Consider the following 23,371-nt stretch of genomic DNA (forward strand, 5'->3'; position numbering starts at 1 on the left):
GGGTTTGAGGCATAATAATTTTACATTTATGAGTCTGAAATGCAAGAAGCCTAGTTTTCTTTTGGGCAGAGATTTATTTATTCTACTTTATTAGGTCAAAGATAAGGCCCTCCTTGACCCCAAATAACTTTCCAAACTTGGGCAGATATATCTAACCTTTCATAAATATATATCAGAAATGAGCACATTTTGACATAGGGTCTGTGGCAAATAACTTCTAGTCAAACTAAATCGTCTATGGTTCTCTCCTTTCTTTTATATCTGCAGCAGAATACTGATAGCTTTGTCTTGTTCCTTGAAGTCATGAAGGTCAATAATGTGAAGACCCCACTTTTCAGAGGTTAAGTGAAATCTGTTCTGATTCAGATTTTCACTTGACTACTAGTCAGGATGACTGGAGATAGGCCTGAAGTCCAATTCTCCATGAACAGACAGTGGAGCAGTCACTCAAAAAAAAAAAAAAAAAGCTTATGTTTTGGCACTGGTAAGTTTTCTGTTTTTACCCACTTGTTTTCAGGCATTTCACACGCTGCTGCAGTATTCCTACAGCATTCTGTAGAATTTTTTTTTTTAAACCACCAATTTTACCTTACCAATATGAGGGAACAGTATAAGAAAACTGAAAAAATATAAAATGTTATTTAAGAGAGAAAAAGAGAAAGAAGGCAAGAAAAATATAATGAAAACAATCTATATATCCAATGATTGGAGAATACCTAAATGAAATATGGTATATTAAAAAGACTGTTCTCAAATATGAAGAATACAAAGAAATAAGATGTGTGAAGTGACATGGGTCCAAGAATTAGAAAGCACATAAACAAGGGCTATGATTACATATTTTAAATAAGCCAAAACCCCTTTTTATATGTATACAGATGGGGAAAAAACTAGAAAGAGATAAAGTACAAAAAAGTTTCTTTAAAGTTCACATTTTTAAAAATAAAAATGCAAGAACTTTATTTAGATCCTATAGGTTTGTATTCCCCATTTTATTATGTCGTAATTTCAATTAAGTTATGTAAGTGATTAAACATTACTATATTATGTGATTAAATATATATTAAAACTTTATTCTTAAAAGCAGTGAATCCATGTCTTTTTTGTTGATCACAACATTCAATCTTGCCTAGTTTTATAGCTGAGCATAGGTTATAATTCCAGTGCTGAAAGCTTTTGTTCCATTCAATTTTGAGAATAACTTGAGTGACAAGAGTTACTTATTTCTTACTTTGTAAGAGGTAGCCTTCTTTGTTTAAGTAAAAAAGAACAAAAGACCATAAAATCAAGAGATCTGGCTTCCAATATAGCCTCTGTCACTAGTTTCCTCAGTGACCTAAAAATATTTATATTGTGAGAATATTATTATAACCAGAGGCCCCCTGCTATGAGAGCATGGGTTGACCTTTCTAAGATTCAGTGTTCCATAGTTACCTCACGTCAACATGAGACCACTCTCAACCAATCAGCCTGAAGCAGTGTGTGAGCAGTTTTGTGAATTGGTGGCTGGAACCTCATGGGGTTGGCAACTGAACCAGGAGTGGTGGAGGTAGTTAGGGTTTTGCTATTCCTTCAGAAACACTTGTTCTCTCTTTGTTAACCTCTAATATAGTTTAATAAATTTTTAATACCTAAACTGTTAAACTGTTGTCCTAGTTAGCTTTCCCCACAAGAGAACAGATAGGGTAACCACACATGTTTAGTTTTACCTGTCACAATATCTAATAGGGGGATATGTTATACAAGGTAGAATGTGACCCACCACACAGGATACACGAAGGTCAACTAAGACAAGGCTTTATCAAATCCCCAGGGACAGAGGTCTCTGAAAAAAATCCACATTCCTAAGAACCAGTGGAGATCCTCTGATAGCTTGGTGAAAGAAACTCAAGGGCACCTTAGGCTGCCTCTGAAAGTACAAGTCTCCAAATGATCTCTGAAATGATGAGCCAGTTTTATAAATGCCAGGTCCTAAGGGACCTGATGATAATGTGCATCACTGATCAAGGGGAGAATCCTCTGGGAGTGAAACAGAAACTAAGTCGTGGCAGGTCAAGCCAAAGCTCATTGAGACTACCCCATCTAATAGGGAAAGCAACCAGGTGAAAGGGTAGTCTTAAGCTAATAAACTTCATATAAAAATCAGGAAGAACACTGAATGGAGTGAAGTGATAAATGTCAGTAAATGGCCGCCATGCTCAAGATTACAGTAATTTTTATAGCATAACATGTAAGTCTCTTCTATTTGTTCCAAACCTGGACATCACCTGCTCTACAAACTTCACCAAGGATGACCATTTTGTAGCACAATACTTAGGGCCATAATGGCTACCACTGAGGTGACTAGAACAACCAAGCGGAGCTAAGAGCAAGCATAGTTCTTGTACAAGGAGATTAGAAGTCAGAAATAATTAATAAATGTGAAGTTCTTTAAGCCATTGTCCAGGGAAAGGCAAGTTTCCAGAAGCAGGAGGTGGAAAGGGCAGGTGAGAACCTTGGACATGGTGACCAGATAGGGAATTGCAGCAGAATTTGGTGGCTGGATATTGATTTAACATTGACTTACTGAAAACTGACAACCTGTAGTTGGACCACTTCTTTCCTGCTAAAGGAATCTCTGAGATCTAAAGTCCTATGTCCTTCCACTTTATAAGGCCATGGCAGGATTGCAGTTGTAAAGATCCATCTGGTCGTTCAAGTCCAAAGACCTCAGAGTCAAAGTGAGATAATGATACTCAGTTCATGGAGGGATGCAGAGTCCTAATTTGGAACCTGCTCTACTCTGAAATTAGCATATCCCAAGGATTCCTAGGGGCATCACCATAACAGTTACAATAACAATTAGCATTTCTACAGTGTCTACTATGTGCCAGGCACTTTAGCAAACATGATCTCATTTGATCCTCCCAACAACCCCGAAGGTAGGTTTTATTATTATCCCCATTTTTAAGTAAGGCAAAATAGAGGTGAACTGACTTTTAGATCAAATACTTAATAAGTGTCTGAGGTCAGACTTGAACTGAAGTTTTTCTCACTCTAGGCCTAGTGTTTCATCCACTGTGCCACCTAGTTCAAGTCAGTTCCTCTGGTTTATCACCAAGTTCTAAAACTACTCAGGTAGAGTAGAGCTTTTATGATGAAGTGTCATAACAAAAACAAAAGTGCTACTTGCTTCAGTAGTTCATAGTACTATAATTTCATTGGGGTTGATAGTTTCTCCATGATCATAGTCATGCATCTCCAACACCTTAATAGCTGATTTTTATGAACCTCTGTCTGAAAAGAGCAGCACCTGTTAGTGACTCTTTATTTGAAACCTTCTTCCTTTATAGGATCTAACAGAGATTATACTCTGCTGGGACAACCTTTGAAAAGTACGTTGAGGCATCAGGACCAGTCTTGGTGGAGGGCTCTAAGACTGTAGGAGTTATTATGCTACCATATAAGATAAGTAGCTGCAGTAAATTACATTTGGCCTGATTTGCCTCAGTAGATAGTAGTAACCCACATAGGGCTATCATATTTAAAGCTTCTTGTGCATTCTGTGTATTTGTTATATTTTACAGGTCATGATTTAACCTATAGTATACAAAGATCAATTTAATGGAAAACCTGGTTATAACAAAGTTTTATTATACTAGGAAATCATATGCCAGTGAGAATATTACATGGAGAAGCACTAAAATGTTGCACATTTAAGAGTTATATATCTCTTAGCCTGATGTATCTGGCTTTTTATAAGTAAGCCATTTAACAATCCAATGAGATTTAACTCTTCAGTAATTATGTTAGATATTTTTTTCTTCTTTAAAATAAATTTTATTGGCATTTTTTGTTTTAACTTCTACATTTACCAATGTATCCTTCCCCAAATCCCTTATCCCCAAGAGCCATCCCTCATAATAAAGAATAAAGGGGAGGGGTGTAGTACAGAGAAACTAACATACTGAAAAAGCTTGACGTTATACTAGCATTATTCTATACTCCCAGTCTCCTACCTTAGCAAAAGAAGAGAGGGAGATATTTTCTTATAATTCTTCCTTTAGAGCAAGTTTGGTCATTATAATTGCATAACACTCATTTCAAATTTTAAAAAATTTCCATTTAAATTTTTATAATCCTTGCGGTTACTGGTTATCTGGTTCTGGTCATTTCACTTTGTATGAGATAATATGTCTTATCCTCCTTCTTTGCATTTACTTTACTGTTTCTTATAGCACAGTAATATTTTATTAATGGGATACATCATCTTTTTCAAATGGGATTGTGTCTACTACTGTTTAGTTTCCATATCAAAAAATCCTTTAGTACGAGAATCAGAAATTATTAGCAAAAATAAGTGTTTCCTGATTCATTAATTTTCAATGTGGTTTTAGGACCACTGTTGTGAAATCTTAAAAGAAATTACAGTATTTGAAGCAATACTGAGCTATGAACTATGCTTCTTGAGATACTGAATGGGTGGTATAGGTATCTATTGCTTCTTTGCAAGTCTTTTGTACCACTTATAATTATGCTGTTAGAGTCTTTACAGGGGAAAAAACCAATTTATTCTTTTAAAATGTTCTAAATATAAATGTAGAAGACAGAAAATAAACAGTAATTCCAATAGCTACATTTAAAAATTTATTTAAAGCAGTCTTAACTAATGTGTTGATGATGCTATTATATACTATAATCTATAACCTAAAACCCACCAGCCCACAGATAAGAATTGAGAAAGTTTGAGGCTAATAAACACTGAATTTCTGCAGCTAAATACTACAAAGTTACTGAACAATATATAATGTTCCTAAAACTTATAGTTTTCCCATCTACATGGTGGTAGTTTTCTGTTGTAATGCCATATTCATGGGGTACAAAGCACAAAGGCTGAAATGAAAGTAATAGTTTAATTAAGGATGGGGAAAGGGTTGAATGGGGCAGAAGGATTTGGTGAGTAACATGGGACAAGGTATATAAAAAAAGCACCCATATCTGAATTTAACAGTTGCAGATACTAAGAGTCCCTTATTTTCAATGCATGTTGATATAGGAAATGAACCTACAACATAAAAAGAAAAAGTAATCTAATGCTGGTTAATAAAATATTATCTCTGTCAAGTAAATACAAAAGGTTTTATTTTTAAAAGTTCCTAATAAGGCTGTACCTCAAAACATTTTATACCCTTTTAAACTCTGCCAATGAAGAATATCAAGAAATTTTTTTTTTATATTTTGAAATTTTGATAAATCAATTCAATTAACTAATATTTATTAAGCACCCACTCTTTTGTAAGGTGCTATGGTAGGCTATACAAAGATATAAAGAAACAGATGATAGGATCTCCATCCTCAAATTACTGACAATTTTAAATAAACACACACACACACACACACACACACACACTCACTCACTCCATAGTGGCATTAACATGGAGATATTGTAAAGGGGATTATGTTTCAGGCTGGAATAAATTACTGATTTCCTACCAACTGTGGGATTCTATTATTTCTTCCCTCCCCCCATCCCTTTTGGTGGAATTCTAAGGAAAAGAATATTCAACTTATGGCCCAATGATATCATCCAATCAACAGTCATTAAGTACCTACTTTATGGAAAGAATCCACAATTTCCTGAAAATGAGGTATGCTTATCTCTTCTTAGCCCTTTTAAAAATGACATTGGAATTGAAAGATTTCAGTCTTTTAAGTAACTCTCCTTCATAAATTGCCAGAAGAAACAAGACCGTAAGGGTAACCAGGAACACAGATCATATATGCCAAGAAATCCATTAGAGAAGCTAATGTTTGTATATCATCAGAGGGGTTCTTAAGTTTGTATTATTTTGTTTTGCTCTTACCACACTTCATCTCAGAGTCTCCACCTTTAAAAACAAATTGCTCTTTATTTCAATGAGCATTTAATGTGTGTTATGGCTGTTAGTACTTGGTGATCAAGTAAATGACACACTCTACCCTTCCATACCCCCACGCAGGTACCAACAGGGTCAGATTATCCATTTATCAGCAAGTAGTCAGAGTAGACAAGCATTTCAATCTCAGTCTCCCTCTTCTGTGGATGCTTCATGGACGGCTGAGGGGAACACTTCAAAAATGAACCAGCTAAACAAACTTCCCAGCAGCACTTGACAGAGCTACACCTATTCTTCCCATTTCCAAAGCAGTACAGAATTAATTACCAGTTCTATGGATCTATTGTAAGTATAATAGACTAAAGAGCTATCACAGACACATTTATTGTAAAAGCACAATCCCAAGAGTGTCTAGTAGAGGGCCAAAACGATTAACACAAATGCTTTGTCAGATCAAAGATAAAACCTGCACCGCCCAAATGAGGAATGAATTAGAACAGTGGGTTATCTTTCAAATTAACCAGGGCAGTTAGTGAGGAAAATTTCATGAAAGTGTAATTCTTAGCCTTTGTGAATCCACACAGCAGGCATTCTGCCAGCTGACAAGATGATGAAATTTTCATGCTTAAAAAAAGCCTTCTTCATTTCCCAATTTAGATTAGCTAGTGTTTCTCTCTCTTTTTGTGTGTCTATTTGCTCTTCTGCAGCAGAATTTAAAGATGGGGGGAAGGGGGGCATTATAGATCAATTTTTCACTGTAAAAAATGAATCTTAAAAAAAAAGCACTGCGAAAGCTTAGTGATGTAATTTTTAAACTGGCTTGTCATGACTTTCAAAAATATCAATTCATACTTAACTATATATTGTGATCAACAAAGGCCAGTATATGGCAAAAGCACTGCACTGAAAATTTCAGGGGTACTCTAAATAATTTTTGACAGAGAATGTTGCTTAACAAAAACATTAATACATAGTGCTTTTTGATGTATATGTTTAAAAAAATGGGAAATGGGGAAATATGAGCCTTAAATAAATGCGAAGTACTATATTCGCCTGCCATGCATATAAAAGGAATACAAGATTTTCAAAAGATACAAACTGATTTCTATACACATAGTATACCTTCTAAAAGAAAGAAAAAATATTTCATAGCTATTCTATTTCTTCAAACCATGATCCTTCTTTTCTTAACTAACTCCTCTATATCAGTGCTGGGTTCCTGGCAATGATCTATGGCTGGCTCCAGATTCTGAGCTGGCTTCAACTTTGGCTGATCTTGTAGGGTTTAAGGTCTTCAAAAAAGTACTGAATCTGCTTAAAATGCTTATCTCTAAAATTCCTAAAAACCCTTTCTTTCTCATCTAAATTCTAATTGTTTTATATTAATGCTGATAAGAGCAGGAGGGAAACAGCAAGTGGGCAGCATATGGCTCTCAGATCCAAAAAAGTTCCTGTGTCAATCAATCAATCAGTAAGAATGTATTAAGTACCTACTAGATGCCAGGTACTGGGCTAGGCATGACAAAAGGACAAGGAAAAAAATGAAACAGTTCAGTTGAGAGCAATACTATCCTAATCTCAAAATAGTAGAAAACTCTTTCAGTAATTAGATTTTATAGCTAACTCAATGACGACACTCTGTGCCGTTCCTTTTTACTTATGCTTATTTATATTATCTTTAGACTCTAAAAAAATTATGTAACAATTTCATGATATCAATCTGCTGGCAAGGTATATTGGGTCATCATTGCTATGGAATGACACATCTAGTAGGCTGAAAATGCACTTTTAACGTAGTAATGAAAGGAATTTGATGTCATAGGGTGATATCTATCACATTTCTATCCTTCTCTCCTCTCAAAAATAATTTTAATACATAAGGAATGTTAATGATATTGATATATGAAGAACTTCAAAGTACTATATAAATAAGAGGTATTATAATTTCTATTAATTAGCCCTTCATCACCTCTCACTTGCACTGCTAAAACAGCCTCCCAATTGGTCTTCCTGACTTCGGTCTTCCTGACTCCAGTCTCTCCTCTCTTCAATCTGTAACTCTTGACAGCTGTCAAACTGATTTTCCTGAAGCAAAGATCTGATTTTATTAATCCCTGCTCAGGAAGCTTCAGTGGCTCATCTCCATGAGGCTAAAACACAAATCCTCATCAGGTATTTAAAGCTCTTTCCATAATCTGACTCAAGCCTATTTTTCATAGATGGTTAAATATGACTTCCTCCCAAGCACTTTATACTTTAGTCACAGTGGCTTAACTTGGAACTGGTTAAAGTTTCAGACCAAGTATGACCAGCTTCAACAACATTTCCTGATAAACCCAGTTGTTAGTCTCCTCTGCCAACCCCCAGCAATATGTATGTATATGTACGTGTGTACACACACCCCTCCTATGTGCATGCTGTACTTCCGCCCAACAGAACATATATTCCTTGAGGGCAAAGATTGTTTTACGTTTGCAACTAGAATACTGACTAACACATTGAGGTGAAAGATAACGGTTAACTTTCAATCACTGAGAACTAGTTATTTCAGATCCTCCGATTCTCTTGGCTATTGCTAATTTTTTAATCATTAAAAAATAAACCAATCAACACCTCCCACAGAGGACATGAGTAAAATATGAAAGTTCATACATGATTCCTTGACAGCACTCTTCTAAAGATCTTGTAAGAAATCACATTAAAATTAATATCTGGGGCAGCTAGGTGGCGCAGTGGATAAAGCACCGGCCCTGGAGTCAGGAGTACCTGAGTTCAAATCCGGCCTCAGACACTTAACACTTACTAGCTGTGTGACCCTGGGCAAGTCACTTAACCCCAATTGCCTCACTGAAAAAAAAAAAATTAATATCTGAGGCTGATGATGAGTGAGATGAGCAGAACCAGAAGAACATTGTACACAGTATCATCAACATTGAGTGTTGATCTACTGTGAGGGACTATATTCTTCTCACCAATGCAATGGCACAGAAGAGTTCCAGGGAACTCGTGATGGAAGAGGATCTCCAAATCCAGGAAAAAAAAAAAAGAACTGCGGAATATAGATGCTAAATGAACCATACTATTTCTTTTGTTTTTGATGCTGTTGTTTTTTTTCTATTTTGAGGTTTTCCATCATTGCTCTGATTTCTTTCTCTTATAACATGACTAATGCAGAAATAGGATTAATGTTATTATGTGTGTGTGTGTGTGTGTATATATAAATAACCTATATCAGATTACCTGCCGTCTAGGGGAGGGGGGAGGGAGGGAGAAAAATCTGAAATTGTAAAGCTTGTATAAACAAAGGTTGAGAACTATCTTTATATGTAATGGAAAAAAAATACTTTATTAATTAAAAAAAAATTAGCATCTGAAACAAGATTTGGGGACTATAGTCTTTTGCTCACTCATATTTTCCATACTCCATAAGAAGAGATAATCAAAAATGACTATATTCATAAAGGTTGTTTAGTTGATTAGTTCTCTCTGACTGATTTCATTTGGAGTTTTCTTGGTAAATATACTAGAGTGGTTTGCTATTTCCTTGTCTAGCTCATTTTATAAACGAGGAAACTAAGGTAAAGAGGGTTAAATGACTTGTCCAAGGTCAAACAGCTAGTGTCTAAGGTCAAATTTGAACTCAGGTCCTCCAGACTCCAGGGCTAGTACTCTATCCCACTGCATCACCTTTCACAATCCCACTGCACTCCTTCATAATCTGACAGAGCTACAAAGAAAATGTCTGAGTGGGAAGTTGGATTAAATGCCTTTGAAGTTTCTTCCCCCCTACCCCACCCCTTTTGGCAGGGCAATGAGGGTTAAGTGACTTACCCAAGGCCACATAGCTAGTAAGCATCAAGTGCCTGAGGCCATATTTGAACTCAGGTCCTCCTAAATCCAGGGCCTGTGCTTTATCCACTATGCCACCTGGCTGCCCCCTTGCCTTCAAAGTTTCAATCCAAGACTCCAAGTAAGTAGAAGGATGGCATGATAAGCTAAACTATGTTCTACCTAATTGTGTATGTAACTGATATTTTGGGGCTTATTTCAGAAAACACAGAACCTTAAAGAGCCTACCAGGTGTCAAATAGAGACACAAAGATAGAAGTAGATGACAGAAAGTTCATCTAAGGTTGGGTATGAAGAAGAGAATGAAGGATGTAAAGAAGTCTAAAGAGGGACATACGAATTTTAAAAAGGTCCAAAGCCTAAGAGGAGACCAGAGTGCCTGCTATGGAAAAAGGACTCAGAATGCCTTTCATGTTCCAATACAAAGCCTACAGAGAAATGAAGCACCTCTCTATTATGAAGGCAACACAAAGAGAAAAAATCTGAGACACTCCATTACTATAACACGAGACAAATACCAACAAGCAGGCATGAATTTCAGAGAGTTGCTGTCTTTGCAACCCTACAAGGAAATTCAGTTCGACCTTCAACTGTAGCAGAGACTTTTAGAAATTTTACAGAGATAATTCAGAGAAAAAGAGACAAGTCAAAAGATTTCAGCCTTCCACATTGAAGCTGGTGAGTTGTCTTAAAATGGATAAAACAAACAAACAAAACCAACTATAGTAAGTGCTCTAGAAAGCTTAAGCCATGGGAAGGAGCTAGTTCTTTAAATGTAGGTTACATATTTTAAAAACAAAACAGAGGGGCAGCTAGGTGGCGCAGTGGATAGAGCACCGGCCCTGGATTCAGGAGGACCTGAGTTCAAATCCGGTCTCAGACACTTGACACTTACTAGCTGTGTGACCCTGGGCAAGTCACTTAACCCCAACTGCCCTGCAAAAAAACCCCAGAAAACAGAAAAGTGTTTCTGGGATAGGAGAGAATCCTACATCTGTTGCAGACTTTGTTCTTACATATCAAAACCATTATAACTCAATTCGTCCAAATATTCTTTGTTTATTAGAAAAGAAAACAACAAATTTCTCCGAGAATTTCTACTCTATAAAATTCACTGCAGAAGACTCTAATATTTTAAACATGGAGAGAGAATTCAAAACTTTTGGGCCCATTGCTAGATAGTTGTAAAATTTGCATGGTTGACTTTGGAAGAAATTAAAGTCTAAAATGTATGAGTTGTATACCAAAATATGTGGTTCCTTAGATCAGTGGTGTCAAATTCAAAAACAGAGCCACTAAATTGTAGGGGGGGGGGGGGCGCCTGCATTTTGACTTAGAAAACCACATAGTGACATTACCTATACTTTACTGTATTTAATCTGGTTCTCCTGCACTTGTGAGCATTTTGGGCTGCAGGTTGCCAGCATACTACATGTGTGATACCTCTCTGTCTTATGTAATTTTTATTCTTATCCTATGGTTCATAACAGAATAACTGATATAGGATTGAGCACTTAAATGCCTAAATGTGAGCATTATCTTCTTCAGACTTAATTCATGTTAAGAGAAAAATTCACTTCAATGTTTAGAAAACACAAATCACTAACTCAGAATCATAACACTAGCTGTTTTTTCTTTCTGCAGATGAAATTCACAAGTCATACTACTTTACAATGATGAGTAGCAGTATTTTTAAGTTACATAATAAATCTAAGATTTTTTTTTCAATGTCTGGCCATCAAATTTTCTTTTTAAATGACAAAGTGAAGTTAGCTTCTAAGTAATTTGACACTTAACTCTTAAAAGAATAACCAAATCTTTAAATAATCAAAAGTACTAAAGATGACGATGAGACGTATGACTTTACCAATATGGGGAACTCTCAGATAGGGTTATGATGCAGGGCGGTCTCTTCACTTTTTTTCCCCCTATACAGCTGCTTATACCACTGAGAGCTTAAGGGTCAAAAAGACACTCTATGTATCAGAGAAAGTACTTGCATCCAGATCTTCCTAATTCTAAGGCCAACTTTTTATCTGCCATACCACAATTTTAAAAATCAACAGCTATGGGGGGGGGGGGGAGGCAAAACTGTTAAGTCTCGATGAAGGGAGTAAAACTGATTCATATGAAACTTTTATCATGAAAGGGTTTTATTTTGCCTTATACTTGAGGAAAAGCTTTATGATAGCTTGTAAGAAATTTCTGCCATTTTCCAGAAAGTATTTCCCAACATTAGAAATATTGTTTTAAAAGCCAGATAAATTGCACTTAAATCCAAAAGATGCTTCCTTTGACTTCCTCCAAATAACTACCATTCAAAATGTTTTTGGAGTATTGTAAAAATAAAAAGTATTACAGATCAGCTTACTAGATAGCAACATGGATTATATGATATTATTTATCCAAATGCCTATACATAACACTGACTTTTTCTAAAATCAAGACGAAATGGGTCAGGTTTCACATTCCGAAGTGTTTCCTAATTGTATTTTTCTTTTTTATTCAAAACAAAAGTCCAAGTTTTTATAAAACTAATTTTCCTTTCATGAAATGGATGTTCTTTCCAACAAAGACTCCAAAATCTTTCCTAATACAGATGTTCTGCATTTTGAGAAGCACCTTCCCTAAGAATTTAACAAATTTTCAAAATGATGCATTTTTTAAAAACTTAACACAAAACCATGAATATTCACTTTAAAAAGATCAGACAAATTAAATAAGCTTTATGTGTGTACGTGTATACATATAAACATATATAATAAATTAGACGTACACACACAAGAGCTTATTATGAGTACTTACATTGTAGTATTTTTTAATGCAGCGCCTGATATCCAGGATTAATTTATTGTTCAGGTATACACTAAAGGTTATAGGTGAAGCATTACAATCTATATTACAGCAACGAAACAAGCTGGGTTCCATCTGTGGTCCCTACAAAGAAGAAAAAGGAAATAAAGACAGACAAGCACAAAAGTTACTGTAAAATTATGTAAGGATTTTATGTCCAAAGTTACTGAATATCATCCCATTGCTCAATATCGTTATTTATTTTGTTTTTTTAAGCTCATTTTTTGAACACTTCTTCCTCCAGGGCTTCTTCAGACATATTTCTCCTTTCCTGCCATCATCTCCATGGAATAAAGTTGATTAGAAAAAAATTTTTTTTGCGTGTCAGTGTTCCTCATTTAACAAATGGTGTTGAATAAAAATTAATACAGCAGAACCTATGGCAAAAATCAATTTTCTCCAACAAACCAACTATGTCTTTTTATCAGAATTAAATATCCTTTCCAAGGATAATGATCAATATCTGCAAATCTGCCCTTATGAGGGCCAAATATAAAGTTATACTAATAATCTACATGGCATTAGTTGACTATCATATGTTGTTTAGTTAATTTTTAGAGGAGAGTATAGAAGTAAAAAGTATTATACCACAAAGGAATATTACCTATTTTTAGGAATGAACATTCAAATTTCTTCAAATTTTCAAACTAATAATTTTTTAGGGGAGTAAGGTATGTTTTTTTAAGAGTTAATTACTAGCAGTCAGAAATGTTTGTTTTATTCCCCTTCTTTTCACATAGATAGTAAGCATAACACTCAAGTAAACAGGTTTATTGGGGTTTCCCTTATTGCTCTATACCTCAGCACCGTTCCACCATGTTGAGAGTAAAAAAAAAAAAAAATCTGTGCTTTTCAGATTCAATCTGGCATTCCCCGCCCCCCCCCCAACACTAAGCAATTCCAGGTGGAAGAGATTTTAAAGCTTGACATCCGCTCTTCCACAGTTAGCCCATCTGCAAGTCGTCAAGCCTCCATGCAATTAACTATCTTATTTACAGCTGTAATGAAGCAAAAGTCAAGGATTTAGCAAAGTATTGCTGATCTGTGTCTGCCTTTTCTTCTCACTTGCTTCCAAAGACTGCTTTGTTTTGATTTTGTAAAAAATGCAAAACATCTGCTGTTTGTCCAAATTAACTTAAAATAATTACTTTTAATTTAGATAAAAGATACATTTTCTTTCAGCTTCAAGGTTTTGCACCACTCTGCTTACTAATTTGCCAATGGTTAATACATTCATAATAGTGCAGTAGAGTTAAATAAGTTGGCCAAGCTTCAAGTTCTGAGCCAAGGTCAGTGATATTTTTTGGCAGAGCTTCTTGAGAGGAATGTCTCCCTATGACTTTTTTATGTCTGATATTCAAAGACAGCAGGAAAGATAACAGAGCAGTACCTTTGTCAAAAAGGAGGTAAGTGGGATGGGAAAAGATAAGTAAAAACTTTTCAAAAACTCTTAGTTCCCATTAACATGATTTAGGATGAAGGAAAAGTTACTATGAGCTTTAGTAAATGGGACAAAAATTCAAGTTACTAATTAAGGAATTTTTAAAAATAGTTTAAAACAACTTGGAATTTCTAAAAGATACCATTTTAAAATGAAAACCAACAAATCAAAAGAATCCAAAAATATTTAAACATATCAAAAGAAAACTTTTCTTAATTTTATAAAATAAATTTAAGAATAAACTAATCTCAATTTTTATGTTAAACCCATTCAGTATATTTTTTCCTGAATTTTCCCCTTAATCAAAAAATGCAAAAGAAAGTAAAGCCCATTTCCAATACTTTGAACACAAAAGCAGTAAGAAAAAAGTAACTAACCGAACCATCAAAGACACCATCACAAATGTTCTCGGTTCCACATTTAGGGCAAGAAAATTTGAATCTTTCACAGTCCCTATATTTTTCTTCATCACTGAGTTGTGCTGGGCCACCAAGTAAGGCATCATTCTCTTCATCTTTATGGTAATGTTGATGAACTCTGAATTGAGTAGGATCCAGTCCTATTAACATGAAAGGAAAAAGAAAGTATCAGAAAGGTGTATTTATTTAACTTCCTCCCACCCAAAAAGGAACAAAACTTAAAAAACAATGATACATAAACACAGACATATATATATTTAATTGTTAACAAAATACATTTTACAATTTTAACTTGAGATAAGTCTCATATCTCTATCACATGGACAAATGACTAATGTTTACAAAAACAGGCAAAGTGCATTAATGTAAAGTGGGAATAAGCTGCAAATACATTTGGTTGCAGAAGCAACTGCTTCTATAGAATGGGTGAATTAGTTTCTTTAAGTCAGATTGAAAAATCTCAAATGTAATAATGTTCATAAGTATTAAGAAATATTCATCCAAACAAAATGGCAGCATTAAAACAGAAAAGCGAGACAAAAAAATCCTACTAAAGTAAACATATTCACTGAAATTACAACTCCTTCAAGGCCAGACACAACAGTCAACTCTGATTTCAATGCAGTGGTCGATTTCATCTTGGCTCAGTGGTTAACAGCATGCAGGTTGAAATCTAAAGCACTGGTTAAAATTCAGTAACAGCATTTGAAGCAAAATGCAATATGACTTTTTAGTTGGCAAAATTCAGATACTTAGAATATCTACAAAAATAATAACAATGCATATTTTATAAAACAACAAAAAAGAAAATGTCCTCCAAATCTCCAAAAACACATTCAATATTTCACTGGGGTAAAAATCAGTCACTGTATTGTTTTATACTTATTTTTGGCAAACTATTTAAAGGAAATAGCAGTATTTTAGGTCAACAAGATTAATTTACCTTTGGCACATGTAACTGTCAACATTTATCATCTGATATCATACTTAAGTATAATTACTCAATAGTACAATCAGAATAAACATATTCCAAAGAAAAATCTAAGAACTGCAGATCTGAGGAAAAACTAAGGAAAAAAGATTTATATTTATCTGGCCTAGAAGTACACTGAAAATATAGCAAACAAGTGAGAATTTCACAATGAACGTATCTGACTATAAGCATACATAAAAATATACTTTTTTTAAAAAGGCCAAAATAAAGATATAGGTATTTAATAAACTGCTTCCCTTTGTAGGAACCCATACTGAACACTTCCTAAAGTGATGGCATATGTCCTCAAAATATCATATCAATGTTTCTAAAATTACCAACACATAAACTTAAAAACAGCTATACTTCACCAGTCTTTCATATTGTTAAAGGATTCAACATACATTTATACTTTGTAAGTTGTTTTCAAGGAGAATAATGGATATCCCACTAGAATAATCATGTTTATATTGCACTTTAAAGTTTATTTTAAAAAAGCATGAATTCATAAATAAATATTAAAGTGAGGATTGGGTTACAGTTAAAAAAAGGCAGATAATAACAGTGAGGATATTTAATGCTACTATTTTTTAAATATTATTTAGCAAATTTTGGTTGTGAATGAAGGCTGAACTCACATGGGAGTATCTGTCTCATAGTTATATATCAATATTTTCCCATTCTATATGTTCCCAATATTCATTAAATTTTAGTAATGTTTAGGGAGGAATTAATCATAGGTAATTTTTAAATGAATTCATAAACTTTATTCAAAAACAGAGTGAAAAAATGATTATATAGACTTTATACCTCTATAAACTGGACAGAATGGGAAGCTGTACCAATAGTCTACTGATTTTTCTTTTCCAGGACCACACCATGGTTCACTTAATCCATCTAAATACACCAAGCTGCATCCACCTGCAGCAGGGCAAAATGCCCATTTGGTAAAGAAAACCTGGATGCCGCATTCCTGCTAATACAAATACATTTTCTTTCACTTTAGCTAAGAAGTATGCTAAATTACTAGGCCATCAAGAAGTATTTGCAGTAAACTTCCATTTACATAGCCAAGTTTTATCTTTACATAGCACTAGGAATACTGACTCATCTTCCTAATTATTTCAGATTTACTCGTGGGCTGAATACTTTTATGGGTGTATCAATATTCTGTTGTAAGTCAATTATAAAAAAAATAAGGAATTTAAAAAATAATCAAGAGACCCATCAAGAGAAAAAGAATAAATCCATGAATTGAGGATGCAACTAATGAAAAAGAAAAAAGCACACTAATATCATTAAATATTGTCCTAGAAATGTTAGCCATAGCAATAAGAGAAGAAAAAGAAATTGAAGGAATTAGAATACGCAACAAAGAAGCAAAACTATCACTCTTTGCAGATGATATGATGGTATACTTAGGACAATACTAGAGAATCAACTAAAAAATAGATGAAATAATTAACTACTTTAGCAAAGTTGCAGGACATAAAGACCCACAAAAATCATCAGCATTTCTCTATGTTACCAACAAAGTTCACCAGCAAGAGATAGCGAAATTTCATTTAAAATCACTGTAGACAATATAAAATACTTGGGAGTCTACCTGCCAAGACAAACCCAGAAACTATATGAATACACTTACAAGACACTTTCCACACAAATAAAACCGTATCTAAACAATTGGAAAAATAGCAATTGCTCATGGGTAGGCTGAGCCAATATAATAAAAATGAAAATCCTTTAGAGCTGTACCAATCAATCTACCAAGAAATTATTTTACAGAGCTAGAAAAAAATAACAAAATTCATCTGGAAGAACAAAAGGTCAAGAATATTAAGGGAATTAATGAAAAAATGTGAAGGAAGGTGGCCTAGCCATATTAGATCTCAAACTATATTATAAAGCAGTAATCATCAAAACTAAATGGTACTGGCTAAGAAATGGAATGGTGGATCAGTGAAATAGATTAGATGCAAAAGATACAGCAGGCAATAACCATAGTACTCTAGTGTTTGATAAACCCAAAGACCCCAGCTTTTGATACACAACTCAGTATTTAACAAAAACTGCAAAGTAAAACTAGAAAAGAGTATGGCAGCAACAAGTTATAGACCAATAGCTTACATTGTATACAAAAATACTGTCAAAATAAGTACATGATTTGGACATAAAGGGTGATGCCATAAATAAATCAGGAGAGAAGGGAATAGTTTATGTGTCAGATCTAAGAAGAAGAGAAGAATTTATGACCAAACAAGAGACAGCATTATAAGATGTAATGTACAAAATTTTGATTATATTATATTAAAGTTTTTGCACAAACTAATGCAACCAAGATTAGAAGGAAAGCAGAAAGCTGGGAAACAACTTTTATAGCAAGTATCTCTGATAAAGGCCTCATTTTCCAACTTTATAGAGAACTGATTCAAATTTACAGGAACGCAAATCATTCCTTAATTGGTAAATGATCAAAGAATATGAACAGGCAGTTTTCAAAGAAAGAAATCAAAGCTATGTAAAGTCTATGTAAGAAATGCTCTAAATCACTATTGATTAGAGAAATGCAAATTAAAACAACTCTGAAGTACCACCTCACACCTATCAGAATTGGGACACTAATGGAACTCTTTTTTTTGTTGTTGTTGGGTTTGGTTTTTTTTTAGTAAGGCAATTGGGGTTAAGTGACTTGCCCAGGGTCACACAGCTAGTAAGTGTTAAGTGTCAGAGGCCAAATTTGAACTCAGGTACTCCTGACTCTAGGGCAGGTGCTTTATCTACTGCGCCACCTAGCTGCCCCCTAATGGAACTCTTGATTAAGTTGTGAACTGATCTAATCAATCTGGAGAACAATTTGGAACTATGCCTAAAGGGCTATAAAACTATGCATATATTTCGATCCAGTAATACCAAAACTAGGTCTATATTCAAAGGCGATTTAAAAAAAAAAAAGGAAAAGGAACTTTTTCTGTGGTGACAAAGAAATAGAAATTGAGGAGATGTCCATTAATTGCAGAATGGCTGAACAAGTTGTGGTATATGAATATAAAGGAATACTACTGTGCTATAAGAAATGATAAGCAGGCAGATTTCAAAAAAACCTGGAAAGACATGAACTGATGAAAAGTGGTGTGCAGAACCAAGAGAACATTGAACACAGTAACAGCAATACTATAGTGAAGAACTTAGCTTTTCTCAGCAATATAATGATTCAAGACAATTCCAAAGGACACACGATGAAAAATGCTATCCAAATCCAGAGAAAGAACTCATGGAGTCTGAATATAGACTGAAGCCTACTATATTTTACTTTATTTTTTTCATGTTTTTTTTTTTTGGGGGGGGGGAGTCTGTCTTCTTTCACAATATGACTAATATGGAAATATGTTTTACATGATTATACATGTATGTCCTATATCAAATTGCTTACCATCTTAGGGAATGATGTGGAGGGAAGAAAAGAATTCAGGATTCAAATTTTTAAAAAATGAATGTTAAAAGCGATCTTTACATGTAATTAGGAAAAAAATATTTTTAAAAATACAAAAGCAACAACTTAAAACAACAGAACCCCAAAATAGAAATTCTCAAAAAACAGAGCATAAGAAAACCGAAAAGAAAAATAACTAAGTTGATTTCTTAAAAACCTAGAAACTTAAAAGTGAATAAAACAGGTCATTATATAAACGGATTTCTTTTTTTTTAAAGGAGGAAAATCCAGGGTGGTTTTTACCTTAGGAGTTCTAAACTTCACTGGGCTAAAAATTAATCAGGTGTCTGTCTGCACTAAATCTGGTACCAGAAAGTAGAAGGCCACTAGGCTGCCCAAAAAGAGATGAACTGGCCCAAGATGGAAAAGAAGCAGCACATCAGTAGTGGGATATCACGTCTGAATGCCCATTATACTTGCAGCCTGGGTAAAACAGTCTCAAAAAACAAATGCCAATAACAAATATGAAAAAAGCAGATTTTATAACAAATGAAAAGGAAATAAGTGAAATAATTAGAAACTATTTTTGCACAATTATATGTTAGCAAAATTAACTTAAATGAAATGAAGATTTATAATACAAAATAACCAGATCATTAAAACAAGAAAAGTTAAGTTACCATCCCTAGAAGATAATGAAAAAACCATCAGTGAGCTCAAAAGGGGAAAAAAGAAAAAATACTATCAGATAAATTTATAAGTGAATTCTAGCAAGCATTAAAAAAACTATTCCAATATTAAATAAACCACAAAAAAACAGGGAAAGAACTCTTACGAAATTTTTTTCTATGATACAAATATAAATTTGATATCTAAATCTGGGACATAAAACATAGAAAGAAAATTACATGCCAATACCCCTAATGAATACTGAAACAAAAATATCAAATGAAAAATACTAGCAAGGAGGCTATAGAACATATTTAAGATTATATACTATGGCCAGGTTAGATTTATACCAGGAACGAAGATTAGACTCAATATTGGGAAAAGCATAATCATAAAAGACCATAATAATAAAAAACATGATTACATCAATAAATACATAAAAAGCTTCTGACAGAAATGCTAGAGGCTTTTCCAATATGATCAGGGGTAAAGCAATAATATCCACTATCACAAACATTAATTCATGTAGTGACTATAACTAACTAATAAGGCAATAAGACAAGAAAAAAGAAAATGAGGGAATAAGCACAGGCAAAAAATAAATAAAATTATTGTTCTTTGCAGATGATAAGACAATCTAGGGAATACTAGAGAATAAACTACTTGAAACGATAACTTCATCTGAAGTAATCCAATATAAAATAAGCCAACACAAATCATCCCCCTTTCTGTACATTACCAACAAAACCCAAGTTAAACAAAGGAGAAATCCATTCAAAATAACTACAAAATATATAAAACATCTGGGAGTCCACCAAACAGATAAGAGACAGGACCTCTCTGAATACAACTATAAAACATTCTTCATAGAAAAACAGACATAAATAATTGGAAAGATATTAATTGCTCATAGTTGGCCAGGCCAATTTAATAAAAGAGGAAATACTATCTAAATTTATTTATTTATCCAGGACCATACCGAACTATCATAACATAATTCATGTGGAGAAACAAAAGTTGAAAACAATCTCATGAAAAAGAACAGAAAAGGGACATAAGAAAAAGAACAGTAGTATCAGAACTCAAAATATACCACAAAGCAGTAATCATATCTATTTAATACTGGTTAAAAATATAAGGGATTAGATGCACAAGACCGAAAAGCAAATGAACACAGTACCATAGTTTTGAATAAATCTCCAAACCCCAACTACTGGAGTAAAGCTTCATTATTCTGCTGAGAAAACCGGAAAGTAACATGGTAGAAATTAGGATCAGAACAGTATATCATACCATGTACCACAGGTAAACTCCAAATAGACAAAGGATCTGAAAATATGATAAACAGATGAGAGGAGCAGAGAATCAGAAATTTTGTAACTATGTAAAGGGGAAGAATTCGTGACAAAACAAGGGACAGAGAATATCACATTAGATAAAACAGGCAATTATGATAAAACTTAAAAGTTATTACATGACAAAAGCATAGCAATTAAAATTATAATGAAAATTATTAACTTGGGGTCTTTGAAGCAAATTTCTCTGATGGAAGTCTGAAATGAGGTAACTGATTCAAATACAGAATAAGAGCCATGCCCTAAGAACAATGGTCAAAAAATATGAACAAGAAGTTCTCAAGGAAAGAAATTAAAGCCAGCAGTTAAAGCACTTCAGGCTCCAACTCATCCATCAGAATTGCGAAAAATTTTTTAAAAAGGAAAAAAATAATAAAAATTGAATGTAAAATACTGCTAGTGAAACTACAAAGCAGGCCAACAATTCTGGAAAGCAATTTGGAATTATACACAGTCATTAAACTGAACTTCAAAGGGCACAAACCCCTGCAATACCACTACTATGTATTCAAAGAAGGATGAAGAATGACTCAAAATGCACAAAAATATTCACTGCAGCACTTTTTGCTGTAGGAAAGAATTGGAAACTAAGGGGGTGTCTATCAACTGTGCGAATGTTAAGCAAGTTATGGCATATGGATGTAATAAAACATTACATCTTCATGAGAATGATATGACCTCATGAGAAATGACAAAAAGGATAGAGTCAAAGAAACTTCGGAAAATGTGTATGAACTAATTAGGAGTAAAACAAACATAACCAAGAGAACAAAGTATACACTGTAATCAACATTGTAAGAAAAAAAAAAACAATTTTGGAAGACTTCAGAACTCACATTCTTGGTGAAGTTGTGAACTGGTACAACCATTCTAGAGATCAATTTGGAACTATCCCCAAAGGGCTGTGGGACTGCATACTCTTTGACCCAGTTAATACCACTACTAAGTCTGTATCCCAAAGAGATCATAGAAGAGGGGAAAGGACCTACATGTACAAAAATATTAATAGCAGCTCTCTTTGTAGTGGCAAGGAATTGGAAATCGAGGGAATGCCTATCAAGTGGGTAAGGGCTGAACAAGTTGTGGTGTATGAATGTAATAGAATACTATTGTACTGTAAGAAATGATGAGCGAGCAGATTTCAGAAAAACCTGGAAAGGCTTAAGTGGACTGATGCTGAGTGAAGTGAGCAGAACCAGAAGAACATTGTACACAGAAACAGCAACATTGTGTGATGATCAACTGTGATTCTTTTTTGAGGTTTTTCCAATATGACTAATGTAGAAATATGTTTAATGAGATTGTACATACATAACCAATATAAGATTGCTTTCTGTCTTCAGGAGTGGGGGAAAGGGAGGGAAAAAAATTTGGAACTAAAAATCTTATAAAAACATGTTGAAAACTATCTTTACGTGTAACTGAAAAATAAAATACTTTGATAAAATTTTTTTAAAAAGAAAGGCTTCAGAACTCCGATCAATGAAATGACCAATAATGACTCCAAAGGCCTTAAAACGTGATATCCATTTTCTGAAAGAGAAAAGATGGACTGGAAGTGTTTTATGTGTCAGACATTTTCAGATATGGTCAATGTGTTATCTGTTTTGAGTGACTGTGCTCATTTGTTACAAGGGAAGAGATGAAGGGGGAAGAAGTGGCAAAGAGAAATTAAGGGGAAGAAAGGCACTAGTAATCATGATGCCCCACTCCTAAAATAAGGAATTAAAAAGAATATCATCATGGAAACATAAAAATATACATGTATATACACATGGAAACATAAGTAGGAAAGCTATGAAATTACTATGTTTAATTTATTATGTAACTTAAAACAAAGAAGGTGTAAATAGGTCTGTGGTTTCACATACAATCCTCTTTTTCTGTTCTTCTTTGAATAAGCAAATGTTTATGTTTCTCAGTGTTTGATAAATTCAGAATAATTTTAAAAAATAAAAATGAAGGGGAAGGAGACACATTCTTTCTTGTTCTTCAAAAAAACGGGTACTCAGTAATTGTTAAATACAAATGTAAAGGATTTTTTGTCACAATAAAAAAAAAATATTCAGAATAAATCTACAAGAAAGTGACCATTCTAGCTTACTGGAAATGTCAAAAAAATTTAAGCAGAAGCTATTTTGAGAACTGGTTCTTAATTCTAATAGGCAAATGTCAGAAAAATGTTTTAAATATTTCTTTATAAGAAAATATACAAGATATTTTAAAATATAGTATTACCTGGAAAAATGCTTTCAAGAGAGGTAGAAAAGTTCCCTTTATACAGATGCAAAGCTCAACGGTTTTGCTTCTATACTTGCACTTAGCTAATTTCTGCTTAAATTACTTATAGGTTGCTTATTTTGTAGTCTCCATATGACTAAAAGTTTCTTTGCTTATACCATAATTCTTTTGGGCTAGAGAGAAACAAAAGAAAAACAGTATCTGGTGCTGCCACCTAGAGGTAGAGCTTTTGAATTTTAAAACACATGCCCAAAACATAAGACAGAGCATAGGTTACTACTTTAAA

The 23,371-nt window shown here is 33.8% G+C and overlaps 1 protein-coding gene across 3 annotated transcripts in view; it reads right to left on the reverse strand.

The window, feature by feature from the left end:
• Positions 1–23,371, reverse strand: part of POLA1 (DNA polymerase alpha 1, catalytic subunit) — a 345,895-nt gene that overhangs the window by 179,333 nt on the left and 143,191 nt on the right. For all 3 annotated transcript variants that reach the window (XM_043997404.1, XM_043997405.1, XM_043997406.1), the window contains exons 33-34: positions 14,376–14,557; positions 12,510–12,641 (exon numbers count right to left, since the gene is read on the reverse strand). In XM_043997404.1, coding sequence (XP_043853339.1) covers positions 12,510–12,641; positions 14,376–14,557 — 314 coding nt within the window. The remainder of the gene's footprint in view (positions 1–12,509; positions 12,642–14,375; positions 14,558–23,371) is intronic.

The sequence above is a fragment of the Dromiciops gliroides genome, chromosome 3 (genome assembly GCF_019393635.1).
Source record: "Dromiciops gliroides isolate mDroGli1 chromosome 3, mDroGli1.pri, whole genome shotgun sequence".
Taxonomy (NCBI): Eukaryota; Metazoa; Chordata; class Mammalia; order Microbiotheria; family Microbiotheriidae; genus Dromiciops; species Dromiciops gliroides.